The sequence below is a fragment of the Papilio machaon genome, chromosome 13 (assembly GCF_912999745.1).
Source record: "Papilio machaon chromosome 13, ilPapMach1.1, whole genome shotgun sequence".
Classification (NCBI taxonomy): Eukaryota; Metazoa; Arthropoda; class Insecta; order Lepidoptera; family Papilionidae; genus Papilio; species Papilio machaon.
This window is the reverse complement of record NC_059998.1, coordinates 3,864,492-3,883,710: the sequence shown is the minus strand read 5'-3', so window position 1 is coordinate 3,883,710 and position 19,219 is coordinate 3,864,492. Positions and strand designations below refer to the sequence as shown.

The following is a 19,219-nucleotide window of genomic DNA, read 5'->3' as shown; positions in this document are numbered from 1 at the left end:
TGTGAAAGGGGGCTAGACGGAAAAAATTCTTACGAAAAGTTGTCACGACACTTTTTGCTATATCACCATGGCAACGACGTGACAATATATAACGAAAATTCATAGAAATAAAATGTACTTCTTGTGAAGACTAAGTTTTTTATGCATAGAATAAACATTGGTTCCTTCACTAATTAATTGAAAGGAACTTCGTTCCATCCGGGTGTCCCTTGACACCTCTCAAGGTTTTTTTTATAGGAGACGGGGGCAAACGAGCAACGGACCGCCTAAAGTTATTTGATCCGACGCCCTTGGACATCCGCAACGCCAGAGGAATCGCAGACTATTTAAGTCAGACGATTTTTTATTTTTCAATTAATTTGTTTCGGTAGAAATTACTAATCTGAAGGCATCATAAGCGAAGTATTTGGATGTGGGCCACCAAACCGTTGGACTATCGTTACTCAAATTTATCTGATTCACAAGACCATACGTGACTGTGAGTCGGGTCTAGACAATGACACGACTTTAATATTTTGTATGAATAATGACGAAGCAAATTCTAGGCATTGTTAACAATTTGGTTGGCTCGTACCCACTAAGCCGGCTAATGGTGCGCACTAAATGTATCTTCATTAATATTATCCGTGTCATTGGATAGATTAGTTATAGAGTGCCGCTGTCGCGATGTTTCCTTGCTTCTAGCAGGGCCATATTTTATATTGTATATAAAAAAACAAGAAACAAGGCAAAAAAAAGAATAAAAGTTTTGACCGCTTAAAAAATGATCATGTAAAAATTTCCGATAACTGCCACATAGAGTATTAAGTTGTAATTTGCACAGACGTTGCAAACAGACGGCCGTGAACACGTCACTGGTTGCGGACAAGTGGCGACTGATAACGTAACGTACCTTTTAATCCTTAAACTAACATTACACCAATGCGACATTTTTTCCTCTGCTCTTCTAGATTTATCTATGTTAACCGGACAAATTATAACCTTCAATGTGATTCCAATAAGGTTGAATAAAATTAATTTTAAACGTACAAATAAATTATGTATATCATTCTAATATGTACCTATATTTCTAAAGTCGTAGACAACAAAGCTCAAAGTCGTAAAGCATTTCCATCCATTTTCATTAGATTTCCTTCTGTATTTGCATTTGGTTTTTAGTTAAATTTAACCCTTACAATTTAAGCGAGTACTCCAGGTAGAACAAAAGGGTCAGAAAAGACTCTAACTTAGCATATGCAAATTGTAATTTTGCGCTTATTAATAACTTATCGCTAAGTTAATATGATAAGTACTCACAATCGACATCTCCCGGACAAGTCTTGCAGCATCTCCCCGGCAGCAGCACCGGAGTATCGCACGAAGGCTCCGGGCATTCGTTTTTGATGTTCCGACAATGCACTTTGGCAACCACACGACGCTTCTTTTGCACCTGAATGAGAAGAAACATGTTACTTTAGCATACTTTTTTCAATTGACGCCTAATCATTATACGTAGCGTTCATCATAAGTATCTCAAATCCTTAATCTAAAGGGGAAGCAGAGAATATAGATTTCCAAAAGGAACCTTCATATCAGTTGCTTCTTCCACACGTATATACTCCTTATTTGGCCTTTCTTTTCTATAATATGTCTCATATCTGATTAATATAAGCATTTTTGGGACGTCAAAAATAGATTCGTATTATTTTGGATTTTAATTTAATTTATTGTGAAAACACTGTTGAAAATAGTTTTTTAATTCCTTTATAATGTGGCGCCACTCTCATTTGTTTTTAATACTCCTAATTAGGAAATAAAAAACTGCAATCAATATTTTAATTACTAAATTAATTAGTTTAATAATCAAAATCTTCCAGTGGATTGATTAAGCGTCTTAATTGAAGAACAATTTTTTATACCCTCCATTTGGTAACTAAGCACTAGCAATTAACAACACGGACAATTCATGGGAGAGGCCCGAATTCAGCAATGGAGTGTAACACGTAATGGCCCGTGGCTGGATCATGACGAAATTCTTTATTTAGACATGTCAAATACAGATTACTTAAGTTTATTTAAAGTATGACGACAGTCTCATGATTCACATTAACGTTGTGTTAATGTCTATCATTATCTAACATTTAGTTTGTTTTTGTGGAAATATGGATATTTTTTTATAAAACTTTCATAGGCTATGAAAAAACATGTTAGTTTTGCTTCTACGAAAAATTATTATGATAGCGGGTTTTTCCCGTTGGGCCGACCGATCTGTCGACCTCTTGGGAAAACAATCCCCTTCGGGCCGATCGCCCCAACGGGAAACACCCATGATATCCTATAAATTTGTTAAATCTTTCCCTAAGGGTCAATCACCAAAAAAAAAAAGAAAACGGTAAGGGAATTCTTTGCGACAACAAGAGCCTTCTTTATTCTTCTTTTTTCATTTTTCTTATTTGTTATACATCCAATATCGTTGAATAGTAGGCCGAAAAGTAACGTAATGACAGTAACGATCTGGATAACGTAGATTGCACAGATTATGCACAACATAGCACATTACCTTACCTTCATGGTTAAGTTTGAAAGAGTTCACTGGATAATATGCCATAAAACATTATAAAGCAAGGGGCAAAATGCATCACTATAACAATTTATTTCAAATGTTTATTTGACGTAATACAGTATTGACTTATACTCACCGAAATACACTCACATTTGATGCAGTACATGACCCCGAAGGGCGGGCCGAGGTCCGCGAACCACGTCGAGCCCAGCTCCTTTGCTTGTTTGCCGAACTGACATTCTGTAACAAACAAAATAATCATAATACAGTATTGTTTATGAAAATAACATAATTTAGTGGTTCGACTGAAGAAATCCAAAGCTATGTGTGAAGACAACAACATAAGTTTTCCTACGAGCCCCTCAGTCCCGTATTTGAACTGTCGACGACTAACTGTAGTCTAAATGATTAAATGTTTTATAAGAGAGATAGTGGCATAGAAATAACGGCCAGTTTGACTTCTTGCTGTCTTAATTAACAATTACATAATTAGTAGTTATAGTGTTAATGAAACGACATAAAAATTAAACGTAGTAAACGTTTTGAAGTCAACAGATTAATGAGAGATTGATTAATAAAACGCAAAAGAGGTTCTAAGCGGGTAGCGCTTAACAAGTCGCAATTACATACAGTACTTGATAGTCTAAAAATATAAAATGTCGACGTGGCCATATGATGGCAACCCGCTCCACCAGCCTTTGCCTACAGTTAAACCCTGTTTCTACTAACTAGACGCAACTACTATTTCTATCTACGCCATACGAAGCTAATAGAAATAGCAGTCGTGTGCGGTTAGCCACTTTATGAAAATAGGGTCTAAAGCCTCATTCCTATGCGAGACGTTATGTCGATTCCATTAACTTTAATAAGTTCTAAAAGCTGTTAACCATACATACTACGTATTAAATATTGATAGTTCAAGAAACTTCGGATACATGTATTTCTAATTAAAAGGAAATTAAACATATTCTATATTTTTATATAGCATATATTATATGTAGTTATTGTTATAATGAATTCTAGCTATTTAATAATGGGTCCTATAAAAATGAATACAACAATGTATTTAAGAAATGTTCCGTCTTACATTTGTCATCGTTACCTTTAAATATTAAATCTTATTTTAAGAGGTTTTTTTTTTGAAGAACATTCTAGAGAATTGTTACAAAAAACTTCGAAGAATATAAATATATAAAAATATTACTTGTCACCTTGTGTTAGCAAACACGACACTTGAGACACCATAGTACTAACGTCTAACTATATAGTTGGTAATATGTGATAACAACATAATTCTCAGATTAATTAAGCTCTTATCATTCCATATCACATATGTTTTATCATGTTTCTACTCTTTTAATCCAAAGTTCTAGGAGATTATAGAAAACACATTATCTTGTAATGTAGATAATATTCTTTTAAAAGATTTATTTTCCTCATTTTACGGAATTTTATTAATTAACTATCTTCTTCACCGACTTGTCTAAAATAGCACTTCGGAAATACGTATTATAACATAATTATGTTAATTAAATTATAATTTATACGCTCCTTCATATAAAATAAGTACATCACTACTCGAGACGTAATAATAAGTACATGTAATTGAGAACAATCGTGAATGTAATATCGTGACAAACAGTGGCCGATTCCGAATGTTAGATTCGCTATCAGATGTCTTAGGTCGATAAGGTGGCTCGGCTCGGCCTCTATAAATAGGCGTCAGCGTTATCTCTCCCTCTCGTAACTATTTAATTAACCTCACTGCACGAGTGCACTGATAACGCAGCGACATGTTGCGTGAGAACAAATCGGTCCCGGCTCGCGGGGATCGCGCGCTCGGCTCGCCACTCGCGGCTTGAATTCGGTGTTAGCATCAATCGCCCTTATTTGTCACTTCTCTTATAATAAGGAAGGAGGGTGGCGGCGCTTCGGCGATAGATAAGGATGCGACAATCACGCCTCTTATTCACTGTGACATTTTATGGACAGAAATGATCCTCTATTCAAGTGGCTCCATTGAGAGTTAAGTCCACGTCATTGGTAGAATAGAAATTACATTTGCCAACTATCGTACGGCCGCGCATCTTTTCCTCTACGGATACAGTGCCAAGGCATCGTCATTGGCAGCTTATTAACTCGCCGGAGTGCGGCACTTTCGCTCGTTTAAGTGATGCAACAAATCTATAAGTGACGTCCGCTAAATACGCGTAAAAATATTATGCGCCAGTTATGATTTAGGCTTATACACCGCGGCGAGACGTCGCGTAACCTTCCCTCGTTCTCGGAAACACTGGCACGTCGCCAGCAGCCGCGGGGAAATGAAGTAGTGGCGACGGAGACGCCCGTCTTTACTCCTTTCACGATCTGTTTATGGAAATATGTACACGAACTCGCGCATGTTTATTTTGATTACGCTCGATATCGATAAATTTGCGCAAAGTGCAACGCCGCAAATACCACAATAAATTCGAGCGCGCACGACCAATAACCTGCCTAATTTATAACTATAAACAAAAATTCCTCTTTGTCACTTTGAAAATTCCGTCGCGTCGCGATATTTGCCGTCTGGTTTATTTTTTTATAAACATCAAACGAAACTTTTAAATATCGCGACATGAGTACAGTCACGTCATGTCGCCTTAAGATACAGACTTGACGATGCTACTACGTTGTCTCTGCTACTGCGGTCATATGTCTGACTTGAAAATCGTACAGATGTGTGATTTTCACACACAGCTCATATTATACTGATTATTCAGAATCTTACTCTCGACATTTTGTACTTTAAACACTCTAATATCAGTTTATTTTTTTGAAAATTAAATCACTAATATACTACGGTTCAGTAATATCTACAGGTATGTAACTCTATGATTACTTTAAAATACATATACATACGTATGTATGTACATGTAAGTATCAATTCATAAAAATTAATTTTAACAGTCATTATTTTATTTAACTAACTAATATATTCAATTTACATTAAAAATTGTACTTTTATATAATATAAAGCATATGTCTAGATACTTATTCTCGTATAATGTTTAAGAATACAATATTCAGTGATCGTGAAAAGAAAATGTATTCGAAACAAAACAAAGGTCAACGCCATGCGATATAAGAGACAAGGACATGCATATATATAGATATGTTAATCTTAAAAGTACACGATAAGATCGTGGAGTACCGCTGATTTCTGGAAACTCTTATATCTACAAAATTCCGAACAACATACTTTTAGTACAATCACAATGACAGGACACTGGACACGTTCACAATTAATTAAGTCTTTCCTATGTAAAGCGGAAAATGGTAATATCACTTAAATATTAAAGTTGTGTAAAAAGGTATTTGCACTCGACTGTACTATAAAAACATTTAAATGACATAAAACTAACAACCGTATCAAATAACTATATCTAGTAAACATTTGTGCTGTTTACTTTAAAACAAACTAGCTTTTACCCGCGACTCCGTCCGCGCGGAATAAAAAAAAATAGATAACGGGGTAAAAATTATCCTATGTCCGTTTCCTGGTTCTAAGCTACCTGCCCACCAATTTTCAGTCAAATCGATTCAGCCGTTCTTGAGTTATAAATGGTGTAACTAACACAACTTTCTTTTATATATATAGATAAGATAGATATGTTAGATTTTTCGACTTATATTTAAATTTTCCAATCAGTAAAGCATATCTTAGCACATTTGTTATTTTTATCTATTCGAATTACAATATAGAAATTTAACCGTGTTTATTAACTGATGACTGCACTTAACATAAACGTAAGTACGCAAACAAGTTGGTATGAACATATTTCCACCCATAGCCCAAAAGGGTAAATGGAAATAAATATAATGTCTACTTTCTTTTGTATACACGAATATTTATGGACCAGATTAGACACTTATCAATATATTCATACATATTATTTATATTACTAGGAGATCGTTTGTAACACCACAAAACGTGGCGTGCGCAAGCGCACGATTAGAATAGCATTGTCATGTCGTAGATTGCGATAAGTATAGGTTTGATGTCAAAGAGAGGTATATGGTGGGTTCATTGAAGCGTGCACGCGTCGCTTCAATAAATTCACCACATAAAAGGGTCGGCAGAGGCGTGGGCCGTATTTCAGCAAACGTGGGCAGCGCATAAATGGTCCCGATCCATATTAACCTTAAGCTTGAACATTTTGACATCTGTGACGGACTAGTTTATTATCTAATAGTAATCCAACCTGCCTTCGCTGGGGCACAAAGGTAAGCAAATCAACAAAAACTTACAAATAAACTACGAGTCACCTTAGAAATTCCGTCATATTTAGGTAGTAGCAGGTTACAATAAAACAGTTTTGTATGTTAGTTCATAGCATAAAATAACAAATAAACAATTGCAGCGGTAATAAAGAATCACTAATGATACTTCATTCACTCAATAGATCACTTAATAGAGCAATAACTGAATACCGGATTTTTCCCGCACTCAACCGATATTAGCATAAATTAAACAACGTTTCATTTTGTGCGTCTTAAGTAAATTTAATTTAATTTTTATTGAAATGAATGAAATCCTTTAAAACAACGACCTTGAGGTCTGATAAATGTTTTTTTTTTTGCCCGGAAACACGATTTATTTTTTAGAAGGTACACAATTTTTTGTATGACATTTATAGGTATATTAAGGCAATGCCTAACAACACTTAATTTTATTTTTCGCAAACTAATTATTATTAATACATTAAATTTAATTAAGTAAATTAATTTAAAATACTATTTCACGCTACAAGAAATAATAAAAAATCTTAGCTATTAATATAAGATAGTTCTAAAGCGTGCCCATTTATTATATTAATCACATAATAACCAAATAATAGTTAAAATAACACACGAATAATTAAAACATAAGGCTGATATACAGGTTATTCGAATATCCATTTAAGTCGTAAAACTAAGCAATTAATTGCCTCTTTATTACGCTTTATTCGTCGTTATTCCAACCTTTTGTAACAAATAAAAATTATAAGAAACTATTAAAATTATATAAACTGCCTCCATACATACGGAGTAATTAAATATTTATTATCGATTGCAATAAAAACTTTAATATTTTATACCTATTAATTCTCGAATACTCTTTGTTAATCTAACAATAAAATACCTAAACAGTAATCCAGAAAAACAATCCTGTGCCGGTATTAGGGTCGGGTCCGATGGGGCAACCGATAAAAAATCTAGATCTCTCCGATCTAGAAATCTCGCCCAGGGCGCTGCTTACATTAAAGAAGCACTGAAAAGGTTGACATAAAGAAAGACCATTCAATAACGCAATGGTATAATAGAATACATGACTTGTGCTTTTTGAATTAATTTACTGCGATCTTTTCTGTAAAGCCTCAAGTCCTTGACGCGGTGAGTCAGATCGTCGCGGGCGGTTGTAGAGGCGGTGCGGGGTGGGGGATGAGGGGTGCGGGGTGTTCACGGCCTCAGGTGTAGCTGCGGCAAGATTATGTAAAGCGGGGACCTATCGGGTGTCAGATGTCACTAACAGGTGTCCATCGTAGCTAATAAGAATTATCACGCATCAATTATAAAGTGCAAAATACGTCATCAAGGACCATATCTGAAAAAACATTTTTTTTATTTATATTAAACAAAAATTATTTTATGCCTGTATTATTACAAATTATTACAGAATTACAAAGCATTATAATGAATTTTTGCATTATCATAAAAATTCTAATATACAATGCAAAACAACGTTTGCAAAAAGGGTTTAAAAAATTAAGACACTATAAAGAATCAGATAGTTACAACGATAAATCCATATTAAAAATAAACAGAAATTCATGGAAATACCTTAAACTTAATTAATCGTGGTATACGCTTTGCTACTAATTTTTATGTACATTTTGTGATTTAAAAAAGCAAATCTTTACTATTTATAATGTTCAGTCATAATATTTAATATTATAAACACATTATAATTTATTTGATTTGTGTTTCCGTGAAATATGAGACGTCTTCCCGTACCAGGTGCGCATTGAATCACCACTAAATTAATAAAACACCTCATTAACCGTGGGTTTCTGAGATCTAAATCTCTATATAAAATATGTATTCATCCCTGTCATTATTTTTGACAAAACAGAGATAACAAAATGTTTTTAACTGAGATTTTTGGTATCAGAAATGCACAGTTAGCCCGTTTTCTTGTTTAACGCTTAGTTAAAATAATACGCGTGGACAATTGTCTAATTGATTGTTGTCTAATCAATTAAACGAACACTAATAAAAAAACCTGTTAAGATAATTGATGATTAAACGTTTCGAATCTTTATAAGCTTATTTTTGAATTAATGTTTTTTATTACATCTGCTAGTTTTAGAGACTGAATTTAATTTTGAACATATTTAAAAGTAAAAGTTATAAGTTATTAAAAAGATCTTAATTAAATACATCAATATAAGATTAGATACTGTCTTAGAATGAATAAACAAACAGACCATTTGTAATATAGAATAATATTTGTTTTAATAATCTTTAACTACATTTTACATTACCTGTAAAACTTAAATTAAACATTGCGATACTTGAAGTCAGGTATTAATGCTTCCCACATAATATTGATTTTACACTTTTAGTAACTCAGGAACCGTGTATTTACAGCGAAATTTGACTGTTGTTGTAACAGTAAACTGATACAAAAACATATTACCTGTCTAAATTTTTCCAATGCAGCGGAATTATTGATTAGGTTAATGTAAGTTACGTTCTTATTACAAACTAACTGTCGCCCGCGACTCCGTCCGCGCGGAATTAAAAATAAACGTAATAAGTAGCTTATGTGTTCTTGCAGACTATGATCTACATCTGTGCCAAATTTCATCTAGATCCGTTCAGCAGTTCCGGAGATACCTTCAAACAAACATCGATCCATCATCTAAATCTAAACTTTCGCATTTATAATATTAGTAAGATGTTGAAGCTCATAGCAATTGCTCGCCATCTGTTTGCGAGTACTAGATTCATTAGTTTCATTCTTATACATTTGTTAGGAGAACAATTGCCTTTAATTGGAGCACGTTGTATTTCAATTAACGTTTGTTCATTTTAGTTACAACGAATCACATCAAATTGCTCTTATATTGATAATATACAGTTGATCGATAATTACTTTAAGTGGATAAAATAATTCTACGATACATAAACTGGTTTTAATTAATAAATTAATACGTTGTCTTCTTGAAAGATTACTATTATTATGTCTTGATAATAATTTTTTTCCGTAAATACCAGAATAACATTTGCTATTTTTCTATCTACACGATATCGTGATTTTCTCTAGAGATCTCGCACTTTTCTGTTGTTTATTACCTCCTTCTATAGATTAGAAAGGTCTAGAAAAATAGTATAATTTGCTTGTCTGATAACTTAATTGTTTAGTTAAATACAGAACTTAATTTCTTATTAATATCTAAAAGAATTCATCTTGTGCAAAAGGAAAATATCATGCAAGTACATTTTTTACACAATTCTATAAAATAAGTAGGTATCCTTACTATTTTACTAAGAATTACTTAAAAATGTCCTCAAGTGCTTGACATTACAACTCAATATGGTCGACCACCTGATCGACGCAGTAATTATTGTTGGTGTACAAGCAACAAAAGGCTTCACTTTAATTATAGATGTAGCTACATTGATAAAAATGTCGGTAAAGTTAACATACGAGTTAATCCTCTTTTTCACAAAGCTGTTAGCCGTGCGACTGCGACAGAGACTGCTATTGTGTAAAAACGAAAAGGGTTTATGCATTGGTCATGTAAATAGCTAAAGCAAACGGCTACAATCGTGCACTAGTCGCGCCAGTGAAAACTTTCTTAAATATAATTCTCAAGGCGAGCAAGACGGCGCCTGCGCAGCGCCATTACCGCTTCCCATTCGCAGAAGCTTCTTCCTGACATCATGTGAATACATGCCTCGAATTCCAAAGCCTTTTAAGTAAGTGAATACTATTTTTATAACAATGTACCCGAACTTGAATTTAAGGTGCTATTTTTGTTAATAACTTGCAACTACGTGACACTGGGCGATTCATTTTACTTAGATGATTTTTAAAAATATATAGAATCAAAAATATTAGCAAAAATCTTAGGTAATAAATTAGGTACTAAATATGATATTTTATACCTCATAGTTCTTAATGAAAACTTAAGAAATCCTTAGTGTGATTTAGTTTGTGATATTATAAAGGATTCTTCAAACGACCTGTACGACTATGAGTATGGCAGTTAGAAGCTCAACTTTTTTTCTTTTTGCATTTGTTGTTGTTGGTTTAAGAAACATAGTCAAAAATGGGTTTTTAAACGGATAGTTGGATAATAAATTCGCTATTATATTAATAGAGTGTCGTTTCCCTCAAGTTTTATTTATTGTGAGGCTTCATTGACTGCGGCCGGCGGCGGCGGTGCGGCGCAAGTGGCGCCCACTCGTCGCAATTGTGACTGGTTCTTCTCGTTCTTTACGTCTATAGTTCGGCTTATTTATGTCACTGACATATTATCAACTACGACTGTTTGTATTCGGACTACGGATATACTGTCATGACAAACCTGTATCATTCATCATTTGACATGAAATAGTCTGATCTTTAAGTGTAAGTTAAAAGGAAAAATAAATTTATAATAAATTGCCAATGATTGATTTTGCAATTTGTTCACAGTTTGTAAGATATCTAGTAACATTCTAAACAGACGAAGTCCACCACTGTTCGGTGGCATATATTTACTTGTGCATACAAGTGTATATACTGATTAAAATGCAAGAAGGCGGCGTAAAGGCCGTAAACATTGTCGTACCAATTAGCAGGTACCATATAAAAATCATACAAATCATTCCTCTTCCTTATCGAGCGAATCGTTTACGGACACGATATCTATATCCGATTTTAATTACCTAAAGACTTCTTTTTTTATCGAAAAAGATTTACAACGTGCAGAAAATATAATATGTGTTTTGTTTCTTAATAAGGAAAAAAAACCGTATCCGTAGATAACGGAACAAAAATTTGTATTTTGATTATTTGATTCCGTTTTATATGAGAACATTGAATTCTAATTTGGAACGTTTTATTCGTAATTGCCAATTTATTTTTTAGACGTTACAATTTCTATACCATTTATTATATACCAAAAACAGAATTTAAAAATGATATCACATCAGTAATAAACTACTAATGAGTTAGTTAGCCATTTATTTTATTCCTTTTTCGAAGACTAGGTTTGGGAACAACAAGACAGTGTTTTTTTTCTAGAATATTCAACAGTATAGCCAGCAACAGAAACTTATCGTCCGGTGTAATACCACGACCACACAGAAGACAGGCGTGAAGACAATTCCACGTTGCGTCTGATAAGTGTACGTGAAGCAGATCTTCTTTTTTTGTATCGGAGGGGAACTTTCAAGAAAGATACCCTGCACCTTGGTAGAAACAGGGGGTTTACCCACTAAAACCCCCCCGGTGGTCAACCTCTGTTGCCACTGGCGGGGTTCCGGGATCTTCGATGAAACGTTTAATTTCTGTCCTCTTCCCCTTCCCACGCTTTTCTTGTCAGGAAGGGTTGGGAAGGGGAAGCGGATTTAGCAGTTAAGACACTTCATAACCCTGTTGAAAAACACTAACGCACGTATAAAAACATGATATTGTCATCGTCAATTTATTAAGAACTAATGGTAAAAATTATACAAATAGAAGATAAAGATTAATAAGTTATCCTTATTCTTTGCAATCCTAGTAATTATAATTTGTTATCTGATCTAATGTAATGATTATTAAAAAATATATAATAGAATAATATTTTACTTCTTAATCTCATCGCTTTGCTTCGCTATGACTACAAACTGGCATGTTATTAATTTAGATAATATAAATATCGATAGAAAATAATGGCACTAAGCCAACTACACACAAAAATATCATATAATTCATCGTATAAAAATCTACGTGTAATAAGACGTGTCAGTGTTGCACCTCGTAAAAAAAAATTAAAAATAAATTCTGACAGCGAAGTATGTGTCACCTTCAAACCAGACAGTCCGCCAGCAGTGCATATTTTTTTACTAACAGCTAATAAATCTGCCTTTCTACTGGTGCAAACCGTAAAACAAATTACGAATCATTTTTTCCAGTCGCGAAAAAACTTAATATGAGACAAGTCGCCTGACAACTGCTACTTAAAACGCCGCTTTTCCTTAATGTTTTGACAGTTTTCCTTAAAAACGCATCTACGGTTTACATATGTTCTCATGACCTAAGGTCGACTTAAAATATCTTTATTTATTAAAAAGACAAAGATAAGTATGAAAGATGTTTATATTTTATCAGTGAAATTTTATAGATACTAACTTTTATTCTAATAGATCGAATACATGCTTAACGTTCTATGCTATTACTAAATAATTCTTTAAATACTTAAACACATTTCTATTGACACGCTTTATTAAGTTTTTCCTTAATAGACGTGAGTTGCAGTTAGAGAGAAACGTTAAGGAATGCATCGCTCACTGGGAGGTCGAGCAAAGAGTGTGCAATCGTCAATTACTCTATTTAAATGCTCAACATTATAATCATACACGTACACGCTTGTTACTTTACGTATATTAAATACAATCTTGCCGAGACAGTGCAGTTCTTTAAAGCATTATGATTAGAAAGATAAAAAGTACATTTGAGTACCAACTAGCTGTCGCCCGCGACTCCTAAGCGTGGATTAACCGAAAACTTAAATAGTTACGTATGTGTACTTCCAGATTATGTTTACATCTATTCCAAATTTCTCCGAGATCTATTAAGTAATTCTTCTGAACAACAACCTTCTAACAAACATTTATCCATCCATCTAAACATTCTCATTTATAAAATTAGTCAAATGTAAATGCTGAATAACATATACTTATACCGTTATTGTAAATTAAAACTTCCTTTTGTTTTCTTATATTTACCCTACTCTTGAGTCGCATTTGTATATTCGCATTATTACTAACAATGCGGTGATTAATAATCACGTAGAAACAAAAGAATCCACCGCCCACGCAGAGACTGTTTAAAAAAATCATCATCGTTCTGTTAACACCCACACAAATGATATGCCGCCTCAGCAACAAAGCGATCAATCAATAAGGAATGCAAATTTTAATTGTCCCCGGGCCGGGTCGGCGTTGCAATGTATGTATCTTAAGTGCTATGCATTCGCGACAAGGCTGCGGCGCGGGCGAGCGCAGAGGGTGGTACGGGGCACCGGGAGGGGCAGGACCGCCAATTATGAATAAACTAGCTGCACTGCTATGTTAATAAGACTCAAGATTTTTCCCCGTCGATTTCACCGAGCTGGTATAACGCTCATTAATGGTTTTGTGGCCGCGTTATCAGCGCTCCTAGAAAGCCTTAAGATAACCTACAGCACGCAGCCGCTCCGCGACGCAACACGGCCCACTTGCAACTTGTAACTATCGTGAAATGTTACATTACTTTATTGCTAAACGGACAATGAAAGTACAAGACGCTATACATACTATTTGCAATATGGTATTTTCTATTTTACTTTCTATTTTACATGTTGGTGATATAAATCAACGATGTTGAGTGCTCCTAAGCGTCAAAAATGTATAATTTATTTCAATTGAATAACTAACTTGTCTTCAATGCAAGTTTAGTGCATAAATTGTAAATAAATTACTTTCTTACAGTTCTGTATATTATAGTTGTGAGTATCCGAAGGGTGCAAACGAGGCGTGCAACTTTATGTCATTGTCACTTTGAACGCGCGGAGCGAGTTTAATGAAAAAAAAAAGTTGAACTTTTCAACGCGCGGCGGCCGTGTGGTCCGCGGCGGCAAAGCCGAGACGGCATTGGGCCCGACCTCGTTTCCAGGGCTAAATATAATTTCACTTGATCATTTAATTATATGGAGATTAATGAGCGAGTAGAGATGCCAACATTCGCGTTAATAAACTTGTACAATATGGCGTGAAATGTTTACTATGGAGGCGCGTCTTGACAAACGTAACGCCGCGAAGCTCTGTATTTATTTACGTTTATAAAACGTTGTTTTCACTCCGCGCGTAAAACGCAGCGAAACGTAATTTCAAAATTCATTTAAAGAGCATATATTTATTTATACGTAACCGACGGCGTCGATTAACTTATTTGTGTTGCAATCGTTTGAAGTTGTTTTAAGCAATCGTTTGATCACGTCTAGACTTTCCATTTTTAACCAAATTGAACAGAGATTTTGTCACACGTTTTTTATCGATCACATTAGTAGGTATGAAATATGAAAAGATGCAAACGTGACCCAACATATTATCACTGATAAGTATATGTGGTAAACATTGTAGTATTTAAAAGATTTTCGTAGGATTTTTTTTTTTAACTTCTTATGTATATTTAAAATAAATTGTATAGTTTATTGATAGTTAAACCTTTTAACAAACTTTATGTCTAGAGTTGGAATAGACTATAGTTATTTGCAGAACTAGTAGAACCACTTAGTGAGCTGTTCACAGAAGAATAAACGATGCGATGTTTACTTGCAACTTGAAATCAATACCGCGTACACAACGACGCTTATTATGCAAAACGCTTTCGTTGTAGTAAACATTGTAGTGAGCCGCTTGTTTTTCAAGCATTTTGCCGCGAGTTAATAACAACACAATAACTGTCCACTTTACAGAAAATACATAAAGTAATTTAAACCAATGATCGCTTCTGGCGATACTATCTTGTGTTTAAACACTTCGTAATACAAAACCAAAATGTCCTGATCTCCGTTACAAAAACATCATTTGCTTCTTAACTTATAGTTTTTTCTTACGCTACTTTTAAACTGAAATCCAAGTAGTAGTAGGTTTTCGACAGTGTATTTTTATACAACATAACTAATATTTTTATACAGACTAGTTGTCACCCGCGACTCCGTCCGCGCGGTATCAATAAAAAAAGTAATAATAAAAAGTATCCTATATGTTCTTCCAGACTATGTTCTACATCTGTGCCGAATTTCATTAAGAGCCGTTGAGCCATTTCGGTGATACCTTCAAACAAACATCCATCCATCTAAACATTCGTATTTATATTGTTAGTAAGATTAGAACAAAAAATCTGATCAAAATCAAGAAAACAATAAACTGACATAACTTAGCTTTCAAAACGATGTTGTTTTTTTCTTATACTGATAAGATTATGTCATTGATAAATACACTAAGATATTTTTTTCATACAAAATATCTACATCCCAACAGTGACTATCCAACTATCAATTAAAGATAAAATTAAACATATATAGAAAATATTCTTTATTTATTGCAAAATATCCAAGTGTCGCGATAAGTCTTATCTTTCGCGTGATCCTCAACTCAACGATTACGAAATCACAAAATGTTATTATTTTTGAATTATTGATTCAGATAGTATGACGGAAGAATAAGAAACTGCACCCCGCACGAAATAAAAAAAAACAATACATAGTAAAAAATTAATTAATTAATTTGACTACGAAAATTTACTAGCAGAATACGGCTTAGTGCAATGTATAAATAAAGTAACCCGAAAAGAAATATTTAAGGATAATGTTGTAGAATCATGTCTGGATCACATATATATCAGAGCTCCCTTATCACAAATCAACTCAGCAGTAATACAACAAAAAATATCTGACCATTATATCGTTTCGGCCGCTGTGCAGTGGAACCGCGCTCCATCTAGCGTTAATTGTGTCGTTGCAGGATCATCGCGCTCACCATTGAAACGATCCGCTGACATCACGTCGCACTCGGCGGCCGGCCGCGGTTCTCGCGTTTCCAGTATTGCGACTACAGTACGACGTGTGCTCGATAATCGTTTGGTTAGGGAGAGACTACTAAACACTGATTTTAATATGGTTATGTCTATTGAATGCCCTATTAAATTATATGATGCCCTACATGAAATATTCTCAAATATTTATAATGATTGTTACAAAACTATTACAGTACGTGCTAGTCATAGAGATAATAAATGTTGGGTAACTAATAAACTCAAAAACATGATAAAGGAAAGAGACAGGATGTTTAGGGCTTGGTGCAATGATCCGAAGAATATGATTAAGAGACTTGAATATACTAGATATAGAAATAAATGCAATAAAGTGATATCTAAAAGCAGTAATGAATACGATAGGCAACGTATTATCGATTGCAATAAAAATATAAGAATGGTTTGGGATAGAATAAATTCGTTGCTGGGGAAAAATAAGCAATCTTTAGATAGTGTAATAATTAATAATATGAATATGCAGGATAACACTAAATGTATAGCAGATAGGTTTGCAAACACATTTAATGAAGAAATTCAACAAATTAAACATATCTGCAATGAAAAATGGTTAAATAGGGATAACTATGTACAGCAAGCAGATAGAAATATGAGATGGCAGCCTGTCAGTGATTCTGATGTAGAAAAGACTATTAATAAAATGAACCATAAGAAATCTCCTGGTAGCGATCAAATACGGATGTCAGATTTGAAATTAATTAGCCGCAAAATAAGTCCAGTCATATCTAAACTCATTAACTTGTCTGTTGAACATCACTCATTTCCTAATCAAATTAAAGAAGCAATAATTCGTCCCGTTTTTAAAAGAGGTGACCGGAAAATATATTCTAACTATAGACCAATTGCAATTTTATCTAGTATAGAAAAGATTATAGAAAAATGTATTGTAAATCAGCTTGGCAATTACTTACAGACCAATAGTATAATATCCCGATCACAACATGGTTTTCAAAAGGGGAAAAGTACAAACAGATTATTGTCTAATTTCACAGATGAAATAAACAATCATTTAAACGACAAGAAACATGTCGTAGCCATATTTTTTGACTTTAAAAAGGCATTTGATACCCTTGAGACGGACACATTATTGAATGCAATACTAGAATGTGGAGTGGGGAAGCCTCTGAACGAATGGTTTAGAGACTACCTCACTTCTCGCTCCTATAGGGTGAAAATAGGTGACACGTTAAGTGATAAGAAAATGGTCAATTGCGGGGTGCCTCAAGGTTCGGGATGTGGTCCCGTCTGCTACCTGATGCACGTAAACAGTTTATGTGCTGTACTCAAACACTGCTCCGCGCACATGTACGCGGACGACCTGTGCGTGCTGCGAGCCGGTATTGACTTAGTAGAGACCTATCGCCTTGTGCAGCAAGATGTAAATGCCGTTGTCAAGTGGTCACATGACAATGGCATAGTCCTCAATTCTGATAAAACACAATTGTTAATTATACATTCCCCACACTTACCTTTAACAGAGTCACCTCCATCATTAGTTGCACATTCTTTTGATTGCTTTCATAATAACCTGGTTAACTGTGTTTGCAAACCAATAGAACGAGTTAAATGTACAACATATTTAGGTGTAAAAATAGACGAAAATTTCTCTTTTACTGAACATGTAAATTTTTTATGTAAGAAACTTAGGAATATTCTTAGCAAATTTTATCATCTTAGTTTTCGAGTTCCAAAAGGGACATTAAAATTACTTTATAATTCATTAGTGGAACCAATACTCGATTATGCTCTCGATTGTTATGGACTCACACATAAAACCCATATTTCTAAATTGGAAAATATTCAACTAAGATATGTTAAATTACTTGTGGATAAAAAAACAAAATCAAAATATAATCAGGATACATTCAAACTTTTTAAAATATGTAAAATACTTCCTGTTAGTGTCAAACATAAATATTTAATTGCAGTTAACAATCGTGAGCATACTTCTTTTTTTAAAAATATATGTAATACCTACAATACCCGAGCAATGATTGCAGGTAAATATATGGTGCCCAGGGTACATAATATATACGGAGACCGAACTCTTAAAAAACGTGTACCGTATATATTTAATAGTTTACCTGCATTCATTACGGATGAAAGTATCAAAGGTAAATTTAAAACAAAGCTCAAAAAATTTTTATTACATGCATTGCCATAACTTCTTTTCCCATAACTGATTTCATTATACTTTCATTAAATTTATTTTAATTTTAATAATCATACTTATCTAATTTTATTTTATATAAATTTAAATTTAATTTAATTTTTAATTATCATACTAATCTAATTTTATATTATATCAATTTAAATTTAAATTAAATTCCTTGATCCCACAGTCAAATTATTTTACATAATTTTGTGGGACATAGTTCTATTTTAGGTTTTTTTATTGTATTGTAAATAAATAAATAAATAAATAATAAATAAAATAATATACAAATAAAAAAAAAAAAAAAAATTACGTATTCCGCATTTATGTATCAAGTTACATCGTTACGTTTTGCTTCTAGTTTGCTATTTCAATTGTAAATTTTGTTTTACCCAGTTTCACTTACAATGTTTTTTATTTACAAAGCTAGCGCGTACCATCTTTAGACCACATCATCACTTCATCAGATGGGATCGTGGTCAAGCGATTAATGATTACTCATATTAAGAACTTTATGTTTATAAAACTGGTCGATGAAAATCTATAGGTTTTAATATTATCGTAGCAACGTGCAGTTTCTATATACAATGATAAAATCGCTATTTTCATATTAGTTACATAACACACATGAATACAGAAATACATT

At 33.6% G+C, this 19,219-nt stretch overlaps 1 protein-coding gene across 1 annotated transcript in view; it reads right to left on the bottom strand.

Moving 5' to 3' along the window:
* The window catches only part of LOC106717935 (dorsal-ventral patterning protein Sog), a 75,595-nt gene that overhangs the window by 29,891 nt on the left and 26,485 nt on the right, over positions 1-19,219 (bottom strand). The window contains exons 2-3 of the mRNA XM_014511904.2: positions 2,679-2,782; positions 1,297-1,429 (exon numbers count right to left, since the gene is read on the bottom strand). Of these exons, the coding sequence (XP_014367390.2) occupies positions 1,297-1,429; positions 2,679-2,782 (237 nt within the window). The remainder of the gene's footprint in view (positions 1-1,296; positions 1,430-2,678; positions 2,783-19,219) is intronic.